Source organism: Saccostrea cucullata, unplaced genomic scaffold, assembly GCF_032062105.1.
Source record: "Saccostrea cucullata isolate Sc308-1 unplaced genomic scaffold, CSIRO_AGI_Scuc_v1 ctg677, whole genome shotgun sequence".
Lineage (NCBI taxonomy): Eukaryota > Metazoa > Mollusca > Bivalvia > Ostreida > Ostreidae > Saccostrea > Saccostrea cuccullata.
In genome coordinates this window covers 35,333-57,717 of record NW_026924331.1, presented here as the reverse complement: position 1 = coordinate 57,717, position 22,385 = coordinate 35,333, and the positions used below count along the sequence as shown (strand labels likewise).

The 22,385-nt window shown below is 32.5% G+C and overlaps 2 protein-coding genes across 3 annotated transcripts in view; both read left to right on the top strand.

Annotated features, from left to right (window-relative positions):
* The window catches only part of LOC134266231 (uncharacterized), a 36,226-nt gene extending 30,676 nt beyond the window's left edge, over positions 1–5,550 (top strand). The window contains exons 5-10 of the mRNA XM_062748458.1: positions 355–435; positions 971–1,051; positions 1,581–1,661; positions 2,519–2,593; positions 4,335–4,415; positions 5,414–5,550. Coding sequence (XP_062604442.1) covers positions 355–435; positions 971–1,051; positions 1,581–1,661; positions 2,519–2,593; positions 4,335–4,415; positions 5,414–5,550 — 536 coding nt within the window. The remainder of the gene's footprint in view (positions 1–354; positions 436–970; positions 1,052–1,580; positions 1,662–2,518; positions 2,594–4,334; positions 4,416–5,413) is intronic.
* A 1,028-nt stretch (positions 5,551–6,578) lies between these two features.
* LOC134266228 (uncharacterized) lies at positions 6,579–14,781 on the top strand. Of its 2 annotated transcripts, XM_062748456.1 has the most exons (6): positions 6,579–6,700; positions 9,808–9,839; positions 12,335–12,393; positions 12,503–12,589; positions 13,894–13,942; positions 14,384–14,781. In XM_062748456.1, the coding sequence occupies exons 1-6, from the start codon at positions 6,663–6,665 to the stop codon at positions 14,692–14,694; spliced, it is 576 nt and encodes a 191-aa protein (XP_062604440.1). In that variant the 5' UTR covers positions 6,579–6,662; the 3' UTR covers positions 14,695–14,781. The 2 variants fall into 2 exon arrangements, with proteins under 2 accessions (XP_062604440.1, XP_062604441.1); XM_062748457.1 differs by lacking the exon at positions 12,503–12,589.
* Positions 14,782–22,385: the final 7,604 nt, after the last annotated feature.

Sequence of the window (22,385 nt, the reverse complement as noted above, 5' to 3'; positions counted from 1 at the left end):
GAACAAGTAATTAAAAGTAAATTTTGTACTGGACATCATTTAGCAGTATATTATTAGAATTACGAAATATTGACTTAAGTCGTTAAAAGAGGAGCAAGCCTTTTAATAGGGAAAAAATATAACTGATCACCAGTAAATGATTTTTCTGAACTTTCGTATTTTTTTTACCTTGACGAATTAAAATGGCTAGCAACCTTATCATCAATCTGCTTCATCATTTAAGAGCATTCTATTATATATATGTTCAAAGACTAATATTTTTTTCTACAGAATGTTTCTCTAGATAAAGGGACATTGAGTCGACCTTTAATGTATAATATCTCCTAAATTCTATTTCATTTTCTTTTTATCCAGGTCTTGGAGTTCCCTTTGGTGGGTACGCGGATCCGAAAGGAGAAAATAATATATCGACTTTACCCAATACTACTTTTAATAGTAAGAATATACATATATAGTACTTGTCATAATTTTTAAAGTTACATTTGGACAAATCGAAAGAGAGGTATAGTCAAAGGTTTAGCTAAATTTCCCTTGGTTAAGAAGATTTATCTGATCGAAGAGGTTTCGACATTGGTTGCTCTGTTTTCCCAAAACAGCTTGAATTTGGACTTTATTCTTCAAAATCACTATCCGAATTCATGCAAACTGACCACAGAGTGTCTTTAGTCAAATGAAATTTTAAGCTTGATGAAAAAACGGGCCCCATTGTCTCTCGAAAGATTTTTTTGAGAGCAGTGTAGAGTTTTGGGTATTCTTCAAATACTTATTTTTTTCTTAAGAATCTTTCGGTGTTTAATACTGCACATTAACTAACTAAAGAATGAAAAAATAAAGAACATTTCATTAATATTCAGATCAATTTCTCTCGGACTAGAGTGGAAATATCATACTAAGTCATAAACTTTCGAAAATGGTATAAAATTTTCTGAGATTTTGCTTTGATAAAACTAATCATTTTCTTTTTATACAGATCATGGCGTTCCCCTTGGTGGGTATGCGAATCCGAAAGGAGAAAATATTAAATCTACTTTACCAAATACTACTTTTAATAGTAAGAATATTTGTCACTTATTTCTAAAGCTTCATTTGAGCAATGCAGAAGAGAAACAATAAGAGTTTTAGCTCACAGTAGTATATGTTAAGAAGGTTTATCTTTTCGAAGAGTTTTTGAGATGGATCGCTGTTTTTCTTTTGAATTTTGTCCGAAAACATCATGCATTTGGAATTTATTTCTTCCAAATCCAAATTCATGCAAACTGAGCACAGAGCGTCTTTAGTGAAATGGAATTTAAGTTTGATGAAAAAACGGGCCCCATTGTCTCTCGAAAGATTTTTTTGAGAGCAGTGTAGAGTTTTGGGTATTCTTCAAATACTTATTTTTTTCTTAAGAATCTTTCGGTGTTTAATACTGCACATTAACTAACTAAAGAATGAAAAAATAAAGAACATTTCATTAATATTCAGATCAATTTCTCTCGGACTAGAGTGGAAATATCATACTAAGTCATAAACTTTCGAAAATGGTATAAAATTTTCTGAGATTTTGCTTTGATAAAACTAATCATTTTCTTTTTATACAGATCATGGCGTTCCCCTTGGTGGGTATGCGAATCCGAAAGGAGAAAATATTAAATCTACTTTACCAAATACTACTTTTAATAGTAAGAATATTTGTCACTTATTTCTAAAGCTTCATTTGAGCAATGCAGAAGAGAAACAATAAGAGTTTTAGCTCACAGTAGTATATGTTAAGAAGGTTTATCTTTTCGAAGAGTTTTTGAGATGGATCGCTGTTTTTCTTTTGAATTTTGTCCGAAAACATCATGCATTTGGAATTTATTTCTTCCAAATCCAAATTCATGCAAACTGAGCACAGAGCGTCTTTAGTGAAATGGAATTTAAGTTTGATAAATAATGAATCAATCGGAAGTGAATTTTGGCAAGCAGTGTAAAGATTTTGGTAATCTTCAAACTAATTCTTTTTTCTCGAAAGAATCTTTTATCTTTTAATAGTGCATGTATATGAAGTAAAAATGAAGAACATTTTAGTATGCTCAGACCAATTCCTCTTGGACTAGAATGGAAATATTATACTGACATACATAAATGGTATAAAATATTCAGAGATTTTTCTTTGATAAAATCAGAGGATTGAACTCGTTACACTAAATCGCACATATGCTTATGTTTTAATACAAGTTTATTAGGATTTTTCTTTGATTAACAAGTAAATTTTGTACAAGTCATCATTCAGGAGTATATTGTCAGAATTAAAGGTCATTATGACAAGTGTATAATCGTTTTGAACTTTCGTAATTTTTCCCCTGTCGAATTAAAATGGCTAGCAACCTTATCATCAATATGCTTCAATATTAAAGAACATTATATTACAGTATTATGTAAAGATAAATGTTTTTTCTTCAAAATGTTTCTATATATTCTCTACATAAAGGGGTGATAATTTGAATTTTAATGTACACAATCTCATAAATTTTAGTTCATTTTCGTTTCTATACAGATCATGGAGTTCCCTTTGATGAAAATCCAAAAGGAGAAAATATTTTATCAACTTTACCAAATACTACTTCTAATAGTAAGAATATTTGTCATTTATATTTAGAGTTTCATTTGAGAATATCAGAAGAGAACCAGTCAAAGTTTTAGCTCACATTCTCATAGGTTCAGAAGGTTTATCTGATCGTAGATATGGAGTTTCCGACATGGATCGCTCTGTTTCTCTTTTGAATTTTGTCCGAAAACAGCTTGCATTTGAATTTATTCTTTAAAATCACTGATCTAAATTCAAGCAAACTGACCAAAGAGCATCTTTAGTTATATGAAATTTAAGTTTGATGAAATGACTGGCCCATTTTCTATCGAAAGAGATTTTTGATAAGCAGTGTAAAGATTTTGTATTTTTGTAACACTTACTGTTTTCAAAAGAATCCTTTAGCTTTAGATTACACACATTTACTAAGTAAAGGAAGAAGAACATTTTTAGTGTGCCCGGACCAATTTCTCTTGGTTTAGAATAGAATATAATCTTCTGAGATTTTTCATTTATAAAAACAGAATAAAACTATTCCTACTTATACACACAAATGCTTTTGTTTTTACACAATTTTATCAGGATTTTTCTTTAATGAACAAGGAAAGTAAATTTTTGTACAAGATAGCATTCAGCAGTATATTGTCAGAATTTCAATAATATTTACTTAAGTGTTTGAAAGAAGATCAAGCGTTTCTAATAGAAAAAAAAGTATAACTGAGGATAGGAAATTTCCAAATCATGAAATGGTCGTTTTGAACTTTCATATGTTTTGACGCGGTCGAATTAAAATTGCTAGCAACCTTATAATCGACAATCTTCAATATATAAGATTTTTCTATTTTAGCATTGTTTAAAGGCATTTTTTTTCTACGGAATTGTTCTCTAGAGTCTCTAGATATAGTGATGATAATTCGACTTTTTAAACATAATATCTTCTAAATTTTAATTCATTTTCTTTTCATGCAGTGCATGGTGTCCCCTTCGATGGGTATACGAATCCGAAAAGACCAAATATTAAATCACTTCTACCTAGAAATACTTTAAATAGTAACATGAGTTGTCACTAATATTAGTTTCATTTGGACAAATAAGACGAGAAACAGTCCAAGTTTTAGCTTACATTCTCATAGGTTAAGAAGAGTGTCTGTCTCTGATCGATCCGTTTTTCTGTTGAATTAATTCCGAAAACTATGAGCTTGAATTTTGAGTTGATTCTTCAAAATCATTGATCCAATATCATTAAAACTGACAACAGAGCTTCTTTACTGAAATGAAATCTAAGTTTGATGCAATGACGGACCTTATTTTTAATTGAAAAAGTTTTTTCTGCAAGCAGTGTAAAGAGTTTGGTATTCTTCAAATACTAGTACTAATTTCTAAAAAGAATATTAAAGCTTTAAATACGGCACATCTACTAAGTGAAGAATTAAGAAAGTTTTAGTATGCCCAGAGCAATTCCTCTTGTACTAGAATATGAATATTAAACTGAGTCATACACATATAAAAAGCTTATAAAATTTCAGAGTTTTTTTAAGAAGAGCAAGCGTTTCAAATGGGAAAAAATTACTTATCGTAGGAAATTGAGAATTCATGATAAGATAGTTCTAAACTTTCGTATTTTTTTTGCCCTGACTTGCAACTGCATTTAAGAGTATTCTATTTTATCATTGTTTAAAGACTTATGTTTTTTTTTCTACGGAATGATTCTCTAGATGAACTGATGAATATTCGACCTTTAATATACAATATTTCCCAAATTTTAATTCAATTTCTTTTTATGCAGATCATAGTGTTCCCTTTAATGGGTACGAGAATCCGAAAGAACAAAAATGTATAGCCACATTACCAAGAACTACTTTTAATAGTAAGAAGTTTTAGAGTTTTCGACATGGATTGTTCTGTGTGTCTGTTGTATTTTGCTGAAAAACAGTTTGCATTTTGAATTTAGTGTTCAAAATCACTTAACTGAATTGATACAATCTGACCAAAAGGCATATTTAGCGTAATGAAATTTAAATCTGATGGAATGATGGGCACCATTTTCTATCAATATAGATTTTTGGCAAACAGTGAAAAGATTTTGGTATTTTTCAAATACGCTTTCTTTTCGGAAGAATATTTTAACTTAGGTTTCAATATCTCAAATTAACTAAGTAAAGAAAGAAGACAACTTTAGTATGCTCATGTTCCTCTTGGGCTAGATTTAAAATTTTTTACGGAGCCAGGGACTTTCACACAAAAATTGCTACAAAATGTCCTTTTATTTTTTTTCTTTGATAAAAATAGAGGACAAAAATGTTCATATTTATACGCAAACGTGCTTGTTTTAATACACTGTACATATTAATCGGGATTTATCTGTAATGAACAAGCAAAGTAAACAAGTAAATTGTGTAACGTGTAACATCTCATTATGTGGAAACATGGTCAAAAACCTGTCATGCATTAGACAAAATAAGCTTCAAAAACGTAAAAAATTACTTTTTTAAAGTTGTTTTGTTGAGATTAAACATCATCCAGCAGTATATTCTCAAAATTTCAATCATATTGACTTAAGGGTTTAAAAGAATAGCAAATGTTGCGTACGAGAAATTGTTTTATTGAGCTGAGGATAGTAATAAGTCATGAAATGATCATTTCGAACTTATTTTTTAGACCCTGTCGAATTAAAATTGCAACAATGTAGCAACCTTATCATCAATATGCTAGAAAATTAAAGAGTATTCTATTTTAGCATTGTTTAAAGACAAATGTTTTTTCTACGGAATTGTTCTCTAGATACTGTAGATAAAGTGATGATAATTGGACCTTTTATATAAAATATATCCTAAATTTCGATTCATTTTCTTTTTTTTTTAACAGTTCAAGGTGTTCCCTTAGATGGATCTGAGAATCCAAAAGGACAAAAATTTAAATCAACTTTACCAAGTACTACTTTAAATAGTAAGAATATTTATTATTTATATGTTATGATGTTAAAGATGAATTTGGACAAATAAGAAGCAGTTACCTCTGGTTTTGCATTATGAAGAAAGCATGTGAAAGGTACCTTCATCAGATCAGCAGAAAAATAAAAGTAAACCCGGATATTTTGATATCAGTTACTTCGAATCTTTCTCGTAAGTGTAGGTTCCAAGTGGATTCCTGTACAGAAAGCTAACACAAATTGCAATGCAACGTAAAATTGGTTGATATGAAGGTTTTGTAAGTTCTGATGAAACACTGCCGGAGTTCAATTTACTGTAATAATAAACATCTATCTTTGAAAATAAATGTATAACTAGATTTGTCTCAGAATTTGCAAGTAAACAAGAATTTGGAAAAAGTAAGATCTTATTAATTTTTTTTTTGAAAAAATAGAAAATTAAAATATTAGAAGTTGATTAAAGAAATATTTTGATCATAGAAATCTAGGAGAACATACCCAGGACGCATAATAATATTTTTTTATTTCTATATATATATATATATATATGACTTGTGCAAGGTTTTTGTCATCAGAGGAAAAAGTCTCATACACCAAAAAATTCCGAAAAATGTCTCTTAGGAATAAAACATAATACAGGATATTATCACATTTGACGACATATTTCTCGAAAGATTTTAAGGAAAAATGTTAAAAAGGGGAAAAAAAAATATTATTGATCGTAGAAAAGTGAGAAGTCATGAAATGATCGTTTTAAATTTTTCATACATGTTTACTTCGTCGAATTAAAATTGCTTCCAATCTGATCATCAAAATACTTCAACATTTAAGAGTATTCAATTATAACACTGTGTGAAAAAATATGTTTTTACCCCCTTGGAATGTTTCTTTAGATAAGGGATGATAAGTCGACCTTTAATGTATGTCTCCTAACTTCCAAATCATTTTTTTTTATCCGGAAATGGTGTTCCCTTTGATTGGTACGAGAATTCAAAAGGACAGAAACTAAAAGCAACTTTGCGAAATACTACTTTAATTTGAGAGAATGTTTATCACCAATATGAACTTTAAATCTTTATTATTTTTTTTAAGTTGTTCGTTAAGTACACGAAGACGTTGAAGGAAGTTATTCAAAAAATCCCTCGTCTTCTTCTTTTATTTGCGGATGTTAGGAAGGATAATGACATGAAAAAGGATATTAGAAATGACAACAATTCTTCACGGTAATTAGTGCATATAAATATACATTTTTGCTTTTATCAGTATGTTTTCTTTTAAGTGTTTGATCATAAACTTCATCATCATCATCATCATCATCACCATCATCATCATCATCATCAATTTCAAAAAAGTCATCATTTTTGCTTCTTTTCCCAATAATGCACAACTGATAGTTTATTCATAAATATACAAAGGAAACATAATAACATTACATAGCCGCTGATATACTGTAGGTTTTATTCATATGGAACATCATTTAAGTACAATTAACCTCTATTAAGTTCGAACGTTTTTCAGCGTTTAAATTAACTATATCAAAGTATCCATATTTTTACTATACCTAATCAGAATATCATTGTTTCACTTGTAAAATAAAATTCTGCTTACACTCAAACAAACACTACAAGGATGTGTGTGTGTGTGTGTGTGAATGTACAAGTATTCAATATTGTTTCGAGGGACACAATTATTGATGTTTTGAGAAATTAAATGTCAAATCAGTTCGGATTCTGTGTGAAGATTCATAGTGTGAATCAAAATGACATGTTAAACAGTTTGATTGTCAAATAGAACTAAATATTCAGTAAATTAACAATGTTTTGCTCAAAGTACTTTAACATATGCTATTAGAGATTGTTCTATCTGACGTATCCGTATCCGTATACGTATCCGTATCCGTATCGAGGTATGAGAGGCATCTCGATCCCGATGTCTAAACCATCTTGTTACATTTCCATCGTTTCAAGTTTGGTTTTTAACCTTATTCACTAAGAAATGATAATTATGTAGTGTGATTTTTTAAAATAAAAACATACAAGTTGCTGTACACGTCTTATGCATCATGTCTTTTTGGGGGAGGGGGTATAAAAGTTTAAAAACAAAATTAAAAAAACAGGTATGATTTTTTTTAAATTTAAATGTGTAGAAAATATTTATAGATCGACCTCTCTCTCTCTCTCTCTCTCTCTCTCTCTCTCTCTCTCTCTCTCAATTTTAGAGTATTCATTCTTCATTCTTGAAATAACATTTACAAGAACACGACATATCCCCAATAATATATATACAGTTAAACCTCTTTATCTTAAACTTGTAAATTGTAAATACATGTACCTGTACATTAACTGGGAAAGATTTAATCAAAGTGCAAAACAAATGTGTATGGGGGATTCACTGAAAATGTCCATCCTCATTTCCTTTTTTATCATCTTCTATGCCATTCATTATCACGTATTTGATAGTCATAGTTCTCCAAAAAAATTTTGGATATCTGGTAATTCTGGGGCAGTTTGAATACACTCCCTAAATTGTAGGTTGATACATGTAACCGTATCATGGGCGTCGGAAGGAAATAGAAAGGGGAACTAGTTGAAAAGGGGTGCTAAACCAACAAAAAAAAAGGTAAACTCCAATTTAATTGCCTTTATATAATGTCTATCTTTGCAAGAAAGAGGGGGAGGGCTAGGCCGCCCCTACCCCCCCCCCCTCCCGGTTCCGACGCCTATGCGTATCCAGGGTTTCAAGGACCTTGAGAAATGACTATGTACAAGATTTGAAAGTGTTGTGTTTAAACGCTGTATATTTTAGACTTGATTGATTAAACACTTGTCGATAAAGGGGGAGGAAAATAAATGTTAGGTTATGATTTATCTTCCTCTCTTTAACTATTTCTTTTTTTGCATATTAACTTCTTGTCATGAAAGTTACATGATGAAGTTTTAAGAAAACAAAGCAAGCTCTGAAAAACTCACCCTTAAATACTATTGTGTGTGTGGGGGGGGGGGGGGGGGGGCAGGGGGCTTATTGCAGTTAACTTAGGCGTCGGAACCGAGGGGCTAGAGGGAGGGGGTAGTCCCCCCCCCACTTTTTTATCCATAGATAGACTTAATATAGACATTGAACGTCGCTGCGTTGGTTAAGCCCCCCCCCCCCCCACTTTCCACAAACACGTTTTAGTTTAGGTTAAATTAATGTGGAAAGTGGTATTGTTTGGAAAATGACTGCTAGTGAAACTAACACCCCCCCATCCCCACCCCCCGAATAGGATTTTCGTGTTTAGACGGACATTTCCTTTTTTGTCTGTCAGTTTTTTTAATTTTGAAGGAATAACAAAAATATTTCTTACAATTAGCCCCCCCTCCAATTACAAATTACAATTTGCTGCCGACGCCAATGGTTAAAGTAGGGTAAGTGGGAGTGTTTGAAAAGAAAACTGTAATGAAAAAAGTTCGACCCCCCCCCCCCCCACACACACTCACACAATAGTATTTAAGGAGTCTGGAAATCAACAAATTTTTTTTCTTTTTTCTGCTTTTTCAGGGCTGAATTTTTCTCTCTTTCAATTAGCCCCACTCCCTACTTTCAATTTCCTTCCGACTCCAATGTGAGGGGAGGTGAAAAGGAGGGAGTTGAACTGGCTATTCAAAGCATATACTCAGAACGTGTAACGGTCCTGAAGCGAATTATGAAATCAATTTGAAAACTCTCTCTAAAAACGGCCACAGAGTTTTATTGATCGCGTTGATGATAAGGTATTTTGTATTTCAGTGTGTTTGGGGGGGGGGGGAGGGGGGTATCTGTTATGTTATCAGTTACGTGTAATGGTATTATAGTGAAAAATACAGAATGAATCAATAAAATATCCTGATATTATGAGAGAGGAAAAGGAGAAAGGGGATTTTTCAACAAATATTTGGAAACAAAATGAAATTAATATGGTTTCATTTTCTTTTTTTTTTAATCAATATTTTTCTTCAAAATGATAGAGGTTTACAGCAGTTTATTATTTTCATAGAAAAAAAATTGCCATTTGTTATTTTTCAATGCAAGACTTTGGCTTATTTAAGTAACCACAAACAGAGATGGAATTGTATTAAATGATTTAGGCATCGGGATCGAGATGCCTTTCATATCTCGATACGGATACGGATACGTATACGGATACGTCAGATAGAACAATCTCTAATGTCTGTAAAAGTAAAAAAAAAAAAAAAAAAAAAAAAAAAAAAAAACAAAACAAAAAAAAAAAAAAAAAACTAAGGGCAAGTATGATTTTTAATACTTTTGATTAAGTAAGATATCGCTACATAAACTTTGGGTTTTTTTTTTTCAGGAATCGTAAGAGAAAATTAGATCTTCGTCAAGGTATGAGGAAATCATTCAATCTGATGCAAGAAATTTTCCTTATTTTTTTTAGATTCATTTTCCATTATTATAATAGAAAATAAAAAAAATATCTTGATTTTAGATCATAAAATAATCATAACTACAGTACCGACCAGACCCAACCTGACACCAAAGCAGTCCCAGAAAGCAGTCCCTGGGACTGCTTTGGGACTGCTGTGGGACTGCTCTGGGACCGCTGTGGGACTGCTCTGGGACTGCTCTGGGACCGCTATGGGACTGCTCTGGGACTGCTATGAAAAGCAGTCCCAGCAGTCCCAGCTGCCCCTGGGACTGCTCTCTGGGACTGCTTTGTTCACTCATGTGTGACAAAGGTTCTGAGTGACATGATAGCTCCGCCCCCTTGTGTATTCTGAATTTGCAGGCTCCCTATTGTTTTGTTTACTTGCAGCAGAGAGGTGTTTTAACTGTTTAATACGCAAGGATTTCTTATAATCCTTTAATAACTGGAGATTACATGTATTATAGTTAATTTATAGTTTTAGGGACTGTATATTTACACAAATGTAATACAGAATATTTTTAAAAATAAAGTTGTTAAATAAGGAAGTTAGGAGGAGATTTTTATTTCTAAAGTATATAAAACTACAGGCTTATGAGAAAAAATATCTACATGTAGATTTCTTTTCTTATTAAATCTAAAATTAAATACTCAAAATTTTCATTTGGCACTATTTAAAAAATCATTACATTTAGATATAAGATATTTTAATTGAAAAGGCTACACGTTTTACAAACACCACGTTAAAAGAGTATTACATCCAGCCCTCAAATAAAAATCTAACAATTTATTTTATGACATGAAATAAAATTATGCCACCATTCTTCCGTAACATAAGCAATGTGAACAATTATACGGGAATTTACAGATGAGTTTTTAATTTATGAATAAGTTATTAAAAGAGTAAATAAAAAAAATTAATAAACAGTTGAAAACCTGTAATACCTGTAATTGTGATTTATTTCTTTTTTGTTTTGCTTTTGTTTACCTGGCCGATAATGTGTATGAATAAAATGGTATAAACACCTGTGGTTTCAATCGCCTTTGGGCAGAAAATCAATCATGCATGTTATTTGGGTACACGTATCAGTGTTACACATCATTGAACATGCTGCTCAATAAACAATGACCCTAATTTCAATCTATGTAAAAAATGTAATGCATAAAAAAGATAAGTGAAATGTGTATAAATTTCTTTCAAGATTAATTAATGTTGAACATAATCTTAGGATTCTATACTGGCCACTAATACAATTTACATATAAAACAATAATTTTTAAATTAACATGTCAGTAAAGAATAATCAATACTGAAAAATATTACTTGGCAAAATTTAAGCAACGAATTTTTCAAAAGCCCTAATACTTTTAAAAAAAATGCCTTTAGAGTATCCCGATAGTATGGAAATCGGCCATGATGTATAATGAATAGATCTATTTAAAACTAATTCTGGTGAAATATAATTAATTCAATTTTAATTTTCTGTATAGAAAATAAATATGGGAGCCAGTATCAATCACAAAAAACCAAGATAATTGTGATTAAATATACATGTTCAGTGTAATTCATTTATGTAGGTGTGTAAGCTTTATTCCTTCAATAAATATGATTTCAAATTGTTTCAAATATATGCGGATACTACTCATACATGTAAATGACCTTCGCATTGTAAGGATTCCTGGCATACTGCTCAGAAAAAAATTCAGCTGCCTTTTATAGTTCCATAGTTTATTGGAAATCTCATTTCTGAGTTAGCCCCACCCGTTAAATTAATAAACCCCGCCCACTGGGACTGCTGGGACTGCTTTCTGGGACTGCTGGGACTGCTTTCTGGGACCGCTGGGACTGCTGGGACTGCTGGGACCGCTTTGGGACTGCTCTGGGTCCGCTGTGGGACTGCTCTGGGACTGCTGTGGGACTGCTTTAGCAGTCCCAGAAAGCAGTCCCCGGGACTGCTCTGGGACTGCTTTGTGTCAGGTTGGGTCTGGTCGGTACTGTAGATGCGTTGTTTCTGTTGATAAGGCAACAGTTGGTCCTCTTACCCACTTTTCTCCAAAACGATATGCTTCTACATGCAATAGATTATAGAATGTATTTTTTCGTTTGCGTTCATGTATCAGTCTTTCTACATAGATCATGTTACTAAAGGTTTTTTTTTTCAATATCGCAAAATTATTTGCAACAAAAAAAAGGTAAAAAAAAAATTACTGCCCCAGCGAGATTCGAATCCCCGACAGTGTGAAAAATTTCGGATCGGTAATCGGTCTTGATTTATGTCAATAAATGCACGCATGCAAACAGACAGAAAACATGAATGTCTTCTAAAGGAAGTTGAAGGAACTCAATAACAAAAACAAATAATTACCTCTAGACAAAGTTATTTTTTTTTCAAAGATTCTGAGATTTTAAAAGCTGTAAAATGAAGACTTATAAGGTTTGAAAAATCTTATGACAGGTTCAGTTTTTCAAAGAGAATTAGATGTAATAAAGAAGGAAGAAGAATCAGAGCCCATGGTTGGTATTTTGTTGTTGAAATATTAGAGACAAATATTGAAAAAAAATTAAAAAAAAATATTTTTAAGATACAAATACACACGTGAAAAGTAATTTCTTTTTTATTCAGAAAAAAATTATAAAGAAAGAAAAACACGCCAGTAAAAGGGGAAAGAAAAGAACCTCGAAGATAATATCGAGTACTTGTTTATATCTGGTAAGTTTAATTTTGTTTACCAAGGATGATAAAGTTTGTCACTCGTGAAATTTGTTATAATTATCATGGATTTTTTAAACGTATAATATAAAAAAGTTTGAATTTAATATTTTATATAATATTTTCTTAAGCATATATTCATTTCTTGGCAAAGACTGTTGAGTAAATGTGTAAAATTGTTATAAAAATATATTTTAAGGAAGCTCTAAACACTAACAGAAACTCAGAAAAAATACATCATATAAAGATATGCATATTGAGACTTTTTCATTCATTTAAAACATAGTGTACGTGCCTTATTTGCGCAGGAAAAATGCTCAAAGACAATGGGCTATTTGTGAGCAGAAATCACCGTTGCTAACTTACATCGGGAAAATTAATGAAAATAATAAATTAAATGTCTTACTCTTGGTTTTATATAATGCGAAAAATATTTTAATCTTTTATAAATTATGTAATCAATTGTAAATAACAATTTCTTTAATCTTACATCTAGGGGCAGATCATTCTAAATCAATAAAACTACCCAATAAATAGAGCTCTTTAGTGTGCAGTGTTTGGAGCGTCCTGAACTAGCATAAAATGAGGGAAAATAAACTCTGAGTAAATCTGTTTGGTGTTTGAGTTTGAAGCTATTACATTAAAGAATTGTAGAGATTTGAAGAATTTTCTACGAAATATATTTTCTTCCAGTACCGACATAAGTAAGTGTTCAATTTTCGTGCATAATTTAATAGAAACATTTTAAGTTGTGATGAAGTACCTGAATGTTATTCAAAAGCAAGCTTTCCTTGCGTAATGTGTTGACTTATCCTGTCTCCGATAAAATCTTGAAGTTTCATTGGTTGGGAGTGCTACTGTATTAAACGATGCATGCTGCCTACAAACGTACTTTGTGATATTGCTAATGTGCCCCCTCAACGTGACCTACCCACCATATATTAAAGTTAACCAATGCTTATCATCAATACTGTTTTCACGTAGCCCGGCATGGAGTTTCATAAATGACGTCACAATGGATGTGGAATGGATTGCTTCCCTCAGTGAAAGCAATCAATTGATACTACAAATATTTATTCTTTAAGACCACCATCGACTGGATAAATTCGTTACGTAGACACTTAGAGGGGTAATACAGAAGTATCTGGAGTCCTTGAAAAAAAAAATACATATTGGACTCGGCTAATGCCTCACCCAATTATGTACGTTTTCAAGAACCCCACATATTTCCGTACTACTCCTCTAAGCTCTAAGAGTCTACATAATTTATATTATTACTTTTAATTATTCAAATTGTCAATCAGGAACAGCAACAGAAAAGTGTCCACAAAGATGAAAAATGTCAAAGGCTAAGTACGTAGCTTTATTTTTACTTCCTTTTAAATGAATAGAAATGCAACAACTTTAGTTGTTCAACATTTCTTTAATGAGTACCTAAACAATCACTTCCCTCCTAGTCTCAGTATAAAACTAGGTACACAAGTGAACTACAACAATATAAGTCTATTTATTAATTTCATTTCTTTGAATGTTTTTGCCTAGGTCAATGAAAAATGTTATGATTTCTTTTAAAACTATATCTTTCTAAAATATGTTAACCTGGTATTTTGCTAACAAAACTATCACAAAATATGCCTTGACTAAATCAAGAATTTGAGTTATTAAGGTCATATTCTAGATTGAAGGCCTAAAAGAAGCTAGAATTTAAAAAAAGCTACATGAAAAAACATCTTTCTATATTTGAGATTAGATTACAAACATTTATTAAATGTATACAAAAAATTGCCATTTTAGCTGATACTCTTGAAAGAACACCGACGGATAAAGAGCTTGCCTCAATCAGCGAATATATTGGAAAAAATTTCATGTTACTGGGAATTCGGCTGGGACTGGACAACATCAAAATCCAACAAATAATGATGAGTTACCAGGCATATGGTGTGGAGTCCCAAATTTTCCAAATGCTCTACGCTTGGAAAAGGAAGGAGGGGAGAGAAGCCAGTGTGGAGAAGCTCCTAGATGCCATTGAAGCCACCACAGATGTCGATGTTGAGAAATCAAAAAGAGTTTTCAAGCTCTCATTTGGATCAATTGTGGACACCTGACGTTGTCACTAAAATGAATTATTTTTTATATTATAATTGTAAGATTATTTTCGAAATTTTCATTGGCTGAAAGAACGTCACGTGAAATTCCCCCATTATTATACAATTATGGATTTCAGTGAGAGGTCAATATGTGGTTAAATGAACTCATTGCAATATTGACATTGACCTCATACAGAGAAAGTGATAGCGATCTCGCAGGCTCGATCGCTATCACTTTCTGTGCCTTAGGTCAATATCAGTTGCAATGAGTCCTTATAATCACATATAGACATACACTGAAGTCCATAATTGTATAATAATATAATATATAATTATAAGTATAATTATATGTATTATATAAGTAGATTATTTTTGAATTTTCATTGGCTGAAATGACGTCACGTGTTATGCCTTCTTTTGTGATAACGAAACGAAAATGTTTCGGTGGAAAATGATAGCGCACGACACAGCGTTCGGTTGCAGTGAAGTTACGTAAAACGTGACGTCAAAGTATGAGAAGCGTGTTTTTAATAATTGTGACGTTATAACAGCCAAGTCTGTTTTGTTAGGACTGTTTCAGTGCATTCACTTTGAGTGATTATATAATATAACTATCATGGACTTCAGTAAACGTCAATATGTGGTTATAAGGAATCATGACAATTAATATTGACCTCAGACACAGAAAACGATAGCAACCTCGAAGGCTCGGTCGCTATAACTTTCTGTGTCTTCGGTCAATATTAATTGCCCTTATAACCACATATCGACCTACACTGAAGTCCCTAATTGTATATTATTATATTTAAAAAACTATTAGTTACATGTATCTTTTCCTTATGTCCCATCTTGTCTCTAAGAATGCAAAAGATATATGATCAAAACAAGGGTCGATTCCCTGATATTTAAAGTTTGGGATTGCGTAGATCGAAATATTGTGTTATTTTATTGTTTGTTGTTCCAGTCAATTATGTTTCCTCATAAAGCAATTCCATATGCAATTGGCTTGTAATGCCATACCTATGAAGGTTTCACAATAAGGAATATCTAAATATTTTTTTTTAAAAAGAGTTTCCCTAAACAGTATAAACTTTGAAGACTTTTTGGAATTATTGCACACATATTTGCCCCCTAAATTAAGAAAGTATTTATCAAGACATCAACCTCTAGAAACTTGAAATTTATTTTACAAAAAAGCAAAACACCACAGAGATGATATCAACACGTTTGGCAGCTGATTTTTTTTTTATTTTATAGTCAAATCCTGATCATGATAAATTTGTACCATAACTATTACACAAATATTGACTATGTTTTCGGGCAACATTGATATTGTTAGCCCCTGAGGAAGGAAATATTGCCCGACGCTTTGCTTCGGACAATTTTTCGTTCTTCGGGGGTTAACAATATCAATGTTGCCCGACAAATAGGGCAACATTGATAATGTTAGCCCCCGAGGAAGGAAATATTGCCCGACGCTTTGCTTCGGGCAATTTTTCGTTCTTCGGGGGTTCAATGTTGCCCGAAAACACAATTAATCTCACTATAAACTCTATATAGACGAATAGTAGATAATTGAAATATTAGTCCACCCGAAAAATATTGACCGTCAATAATTTTTTTTTTTATAATTTACTGGCTAGGAATAATGCATGAGAATTTCCCCACCTTTTCTGTTAAATTCATTTTATTGGAAGATTTCTAAAATGTGACGTAATTAAACCTTAACGATTCCAAAAACAATGTGACGTCACAATAGGCTCGTCGTTGAGGTCAAATATATATAAACAGGTGAAAATGGTTAGATTTGCGGACACCGTCGGACGCGGAGATTGACCCTAACCCTAATTATAAACCTAACCATGACAGACAATTTTGTTTACGTCCTATTTTGCCATGTTTCTTCACAATAAAGAAAACGTAATTCTGTACTGTATTTCAGATAACAAAACAGTTAATATCTTACTAAATATAACAATGTTTAGTATTATATTGAATATAAAAGATATAATGTTCATGGGTATGCTAATGGTGTGTACTGGTTCCAATGTTATGATTATTTGTTATGCGGGTTTCTGAATGACAATCTTTTAATTATCAATCTTTCTATATAATTATTCTTAATTTTTTTTTAGACTTGTTTGGCATCTGTAGTTGAAAGTTAATTGTTTTCATTTGATGTTTAGAAAAGGCATTTTTTCTTTCCTGTCTCAGGATATCAATGTCATTAATTTATACTTATTATCAATTTTATGGTTAGATCTTAGGATTGCATTCTTTGAATTTGTTATGCTTAGCTCTACCTAATTTGAGTGTTTTAAATTTTTGTCATACGGATTCCCCCGTTCATGCAATTTTCTATCCTTAATACATTTGACTGGTCAAACCAAAGTGGGCGGAGTTGTCAAAGATTAGATGTGAGTGAGTTTGTAAGTTAGACAATCTAGTAAAATTTTTTGTTAAATTCAGTTTGTTAAAATGTACTAGGAAAAGCCAATTTGTTCAATCTACGAAATTTGTTTTAAATCATATTTGTGTAGTTTATATTTTTGCACTTACAGTAAATTCTGAACTTTGAAACTGACATCAATTAAGAGCTTTATTACATGTTGGAGAATCTAAATTTTATTTTTGGACTATTCTGAATCAGAACTTTGAACATTTTGAATTTTGTTCGCCTTTAGACAATTACTGAAAATGTCAGCAAACTTTGGAAAAAAAACCAACTCAATATCCCCCACCATCTTCATTGGATTATTTGATTCGCGCAGTATCTATCCAATTATTCTCGTAGAAATAAATGGAAAAGTGAAATTCAGCGGGACAGAAGAGCTACAATCTGTATTTGCTGCACTCCTGTGCTAAGTCCTGTTCGGTATGCATGCCCTCCTTTCCACGCACTTTTCGTTTCGTTCCGTGGATGAGGATTCCCAACAGAACCATGCAAAATGTACCAATGGACAAGGCGCCAGCTCCAAAACTCGCCCCATTCTCAAAAATGACTATCCAACCACCTATCAGACATAGAATTGAGAACCATGATGATCGGAAGTCTTTCATTACCTAAAGGGCTTCCTCTGATACTGAAATTAATAAGAAAATGTTAAATTCAGCGGGACAGATGAGCTACAATGTGTATTTGCTGCAATCCTGTGCTTAGTCGTTTCGGTATGCATGCCCCCCTATCCACGCACTTTTCGTTTCGTTCCGTGGATGAGGATTCCCAACAGAACCATGCAAAATATACCAATGGACAAGGCGCCAGCTCCAAAACTCGCCCCATTCTCAAAAATGACTATCCAACCACCTATCAGACATAGAATTGAGAACCTTGATGTTCGGAAGTCTTCCTCTGATACTGAAATTAATAAGAAAATGTTAAATACAGCGGGACAGATGAGCTACAATGTGTATTTGCTGCAATCCTGTGCTAAGTCGTTTCGGTATGCATGCCCCCCCTATCCACGCACTTTTCGTTTCGTTCCGTGGATGAGGATTCCCAACAGAACCATGCAAAATGTACCAATGGACAAGGTTCCATCTCCGAAACTCGTCCCATTCTCAAAAAATGACTATCCAACCACCTATCAGACATAGAATTGAGTACCATGATGATCGGAAGTCTTTCATTACCTATGGGCCTCCTCTGATACTGAAGTCCACAACAGAGTCGAGTTCATTTTGGACCTTTCTGGGTCATAACTTTGAACATTTTGGATTTTTTTGTCGCCTTATTAGACTATTACTGAAAATGTCAGCAAACTTTGTATATAAACCATCTCAACAACTCCAACCATTTTCATTGCAATTTTTAATTTTGGAGTTTTCACCTATTTATCTCGCTAAGATTAATGAGAAAATGTTATTTTCAGTGCGACAGATAAGCTACAATCTGTATTTGCTGCAATCCTGTGCTAAGTCTTGTTCGTAATGCATGCCCCCTCTCCACGAACTTTTCGTTTCGATCCGTGGATGAGGATTCCCAACTGAACCATGCAAAATGTACCAATGGACAAGGCTCCAGCACCGAAACTTTCCCCATTCTCAAAATTGACTATTCGGCCACGAGAACCATGATGTTTGGAAGTCTTTCATTACCTACAGGGCTTCTTCTGAAACTGAAGTCTACAACAGAGTCTAGAGGATTGCTGGGCAATGTCGAGCCAGGAGCTGGCGTACCTGCGAGGTTTCTTTTGTAACATCACCTTTTGACAAAGTCAGTTAAGCTGTTTTATTCCACTTTATTAACTGCTACTGCTTTTTTTAAAGCAATGATTCTGAGATGTACATATGTTAATACATGCGACAAGGTATTTATTTCAGTACTTTTCATATAGACCTGTATATTAAAATTCCTTACGTACAGTTTCATGAAAGTATTTTTTTTTTCATTTAGATATGCGATGTACCTAATGGTGTGTTTTGTTTTTAATATCATTATAATTATGCACAGGCACGAGTGTATCTATTTTGTACAAGTCTATATTTAACTGCAAGCTTAATAGCGTACACTTTTCTTCTGGTGCTACAAAGGATGCAAAGTTATTTGACAACTTACACCAACGTTCACGTTACACGAACGATTCTGCACAATTTACGCTTGATAAAATCTGCTACATGAATGACACTTTACGCACATGATTCTACACTTTACACGATCGTACACGATTGATAACGCAAGGTTCTTCCTTAAGCAAAATGGTTCAAAATATTTAAGATTTACTATTTTCAAAAGGAAAAAAAAGGCATAATACCTATTTTAAGGTTCAACTATTTTTTTTATCAATCATTGACTGAAAATATAATTTAGAAAAAATAGAAATGGATGTTTCTGGAAATACTTACATTTATGTATGACTTATCAATTACTTTTTATCAAAAATAATTATTTACGTAAATCTCAGACTTAAGAAGCCTGTATTTTCCCCTTCTACTTATAGAAGACCTGCATGCAGTCGGACTGTGAATTTTGATTAAATTAGATTTCTTTATGTGCAGTAAGTGGATAAGATCGATAGAATTGGTATTAAAGTAAATTTAACCATACATTATGCATAAATCCATGTTTCCATTTAACAATCTCGATATTTGCATTTATAAGACGATAACATCCTACGACTCACTATGCTACTTATTTATAGCGATAATTATTTCGTTCTTCTGTTATTTCTGTTAGTCGCGCTTCAATTTTTTCATTTTGATTTTAAAAATCATACAAGTGAAATGCATATAAAACAAATTATTCCGATAAAAACTTACAGAACGAAATTAGCACGTTGCTTACGATCACGCACAATATTTAATGAAAACCACAAACGATTGAGTCTAAAACACGCACGATCTCGCACGTCACATGACCGATCACGCACACAATGAAAAGCTTTCACTCATGTTAATACTCGTTTAACTGCTTTAAACATCAGTGCATTAGCCAAACAAAATGTGTTTTACAAAATAATTACATTTAGAATAATTATTTTAGCTGATGTATTTCAATGTCTCTGTGTTTTCTAATTGTGTTGTGAACCATGTGGTGCTCACATAACGGATGAATATTATTAAGTTTTTCAATCAATTGTGACGTTATGGACTATACCTTTTTTTACAATTACAGTTTAATATATGTATCTAATATATAGCTTAATGATAAGCGCAAGTACAAGAGCATTGCCTTTTTCACTCATGTTGTCAATTGCATTGTATGCGACCCCTTTTTTTCTAAATAAATCCTTTTTTTCCTCATTTTCAATTTTTGAAAAATATTAGTTTTCATTTTTTTTAACCCCATGTAAAATTGTTTTACAATTTTATTTTCTGTGGGTGACTTTTATGATTAATATATGTTATGAGTGTTTCTGAATGACAAATTATTAGTTATCAATCTTTCTATTTAGCTATTCTTAACGTATGGTCTTTTTTGACATCCGTAGTTGAAAATTGTAATTGTTTTCATTTGATGTTTGGATAAGGCATTTTTGCACATGGTATCAATATCTAATTCTTGGCATATCTTTTCTGTCCCACGATATTAATGTCAATTACTCATACTTGTTATCCACTTTATGGTTAGATCTTAGAATTATGTTCTTTAAATTTGTTATGCTTAGGTCTACCTTGTTTCAGTGTTGTTAATTAGTGTCATACGAATTCTCCCTAATCATATATTTTTTTTATCTTTAATTTACTTCTCTGGACAGTACGAAATTGGGCAGAGTTGTCAAAGATTATTTGTGAGTGATTTGTAAGTGAGTCAATCTATGAAAACTCTTTGTTAAATTCAGTTTCAATTGTTAAATTTAGCAAAATTCTTTGTTAAATTTAGTTTGTCCCGTCTACGAAATTTGTTCTAAATAATATTTTGTGAAATATGTTTTTTGTACCTACAGTACAATCTGAACTTTAAAACCGACTTATCAATTCACAGCATTATTACATTGTGGAGAATATAAATTTCATTTTGGACTATTCTGGGTCACAACTTTGAACATTTTGTATTTTTCGTCCCCTTATTAGACTATTGCTGAAAATGTCAGCAAACTTTGTATATTAACCAACTTAACAACTCAAATTCAAAAATTCAATTTACCCCCAAAAGTTATTGTAAAGTTTCATAGCTTTTAAAACCAGCATATTCTATACATACTTACTATATTTTAAAAGTGCATTGGATTAAAATTGTTTCATTGTGTAGTTTTTGGAGTTTTCACCTATTTATATCGCTTAAATTATTGAGAAAATGTCACATTCAGCGGGACAGATGAGCTACAATCTGTATTTGCTGCACTCCTGTGCTAAGTCGTTTCGGTATGCATGCCCCCTTTCCACACACTTTTCGTTTCGTTCCGTGGATGAGGATTCCCAACAGAACCATGCAAAATGTACCAATGGACAAGGCGCAGCCCCAAAACTCGCCCCATTCTCAAAAATGACTATCCAATCACCTATCAGACATAGAATTGAGAACCATGATGATCGGAAGTCTTTCATTACATAAAGGGCTTCCTCTGATACTGAAGTCCACAACAGAGTCGATTTCATTTTGGACTTTTCTGGGTCACAACTTTGAACATTTGGATTTTTTGTGGCTTAATTAGACTATTACTGAAAATTCATTGGATTTTTTTTGTTTTTGGAGTTTTCACCTATTTATCTCGCTTTAAATTAATGAGAAAATGTTAAATTCTGTGGGACAGATGAGCTACAATCTGTATTTGCTGCAATCCTGTGCTTAGTCTTGTTCGTAATGCTTGCCCCCTCTCCACGCACTTTTCGTTTCGTTCCGTGGATGAGGATTTTCAGCCGAACCATGCAAAATGTATCAATGGACAAGGCTCCAGCTCCGAAACTTTCCCCATTTTAAAAAATGACTATTCAACCAACTATCAGACATAGAGGTGATAACCGTGATGTTCGAATGTCTTTTATTACCTACAGGGCTTCTTCTGATACTGAAGTCTACAACAGAGTCCAGAAGATTGTTTGGCAATGTCGAGTCACAAGAGGTCAAGAGCTGGCGTACTTACAGAGGTTTCCTTTTTGCCATGCCAAAGACAGTGAAGCTGTTCCATCCAACTTTATAGACTGTTATGGTCCTTTTTTAAAGCAATGATTCTGACTGATTGATTGATTGTATATTGTTTAACGTCCCTCTTGAGAATTTTTCACTCATATGGAGACATCACCGTATGCCGGTGAAGGATCTATACTCG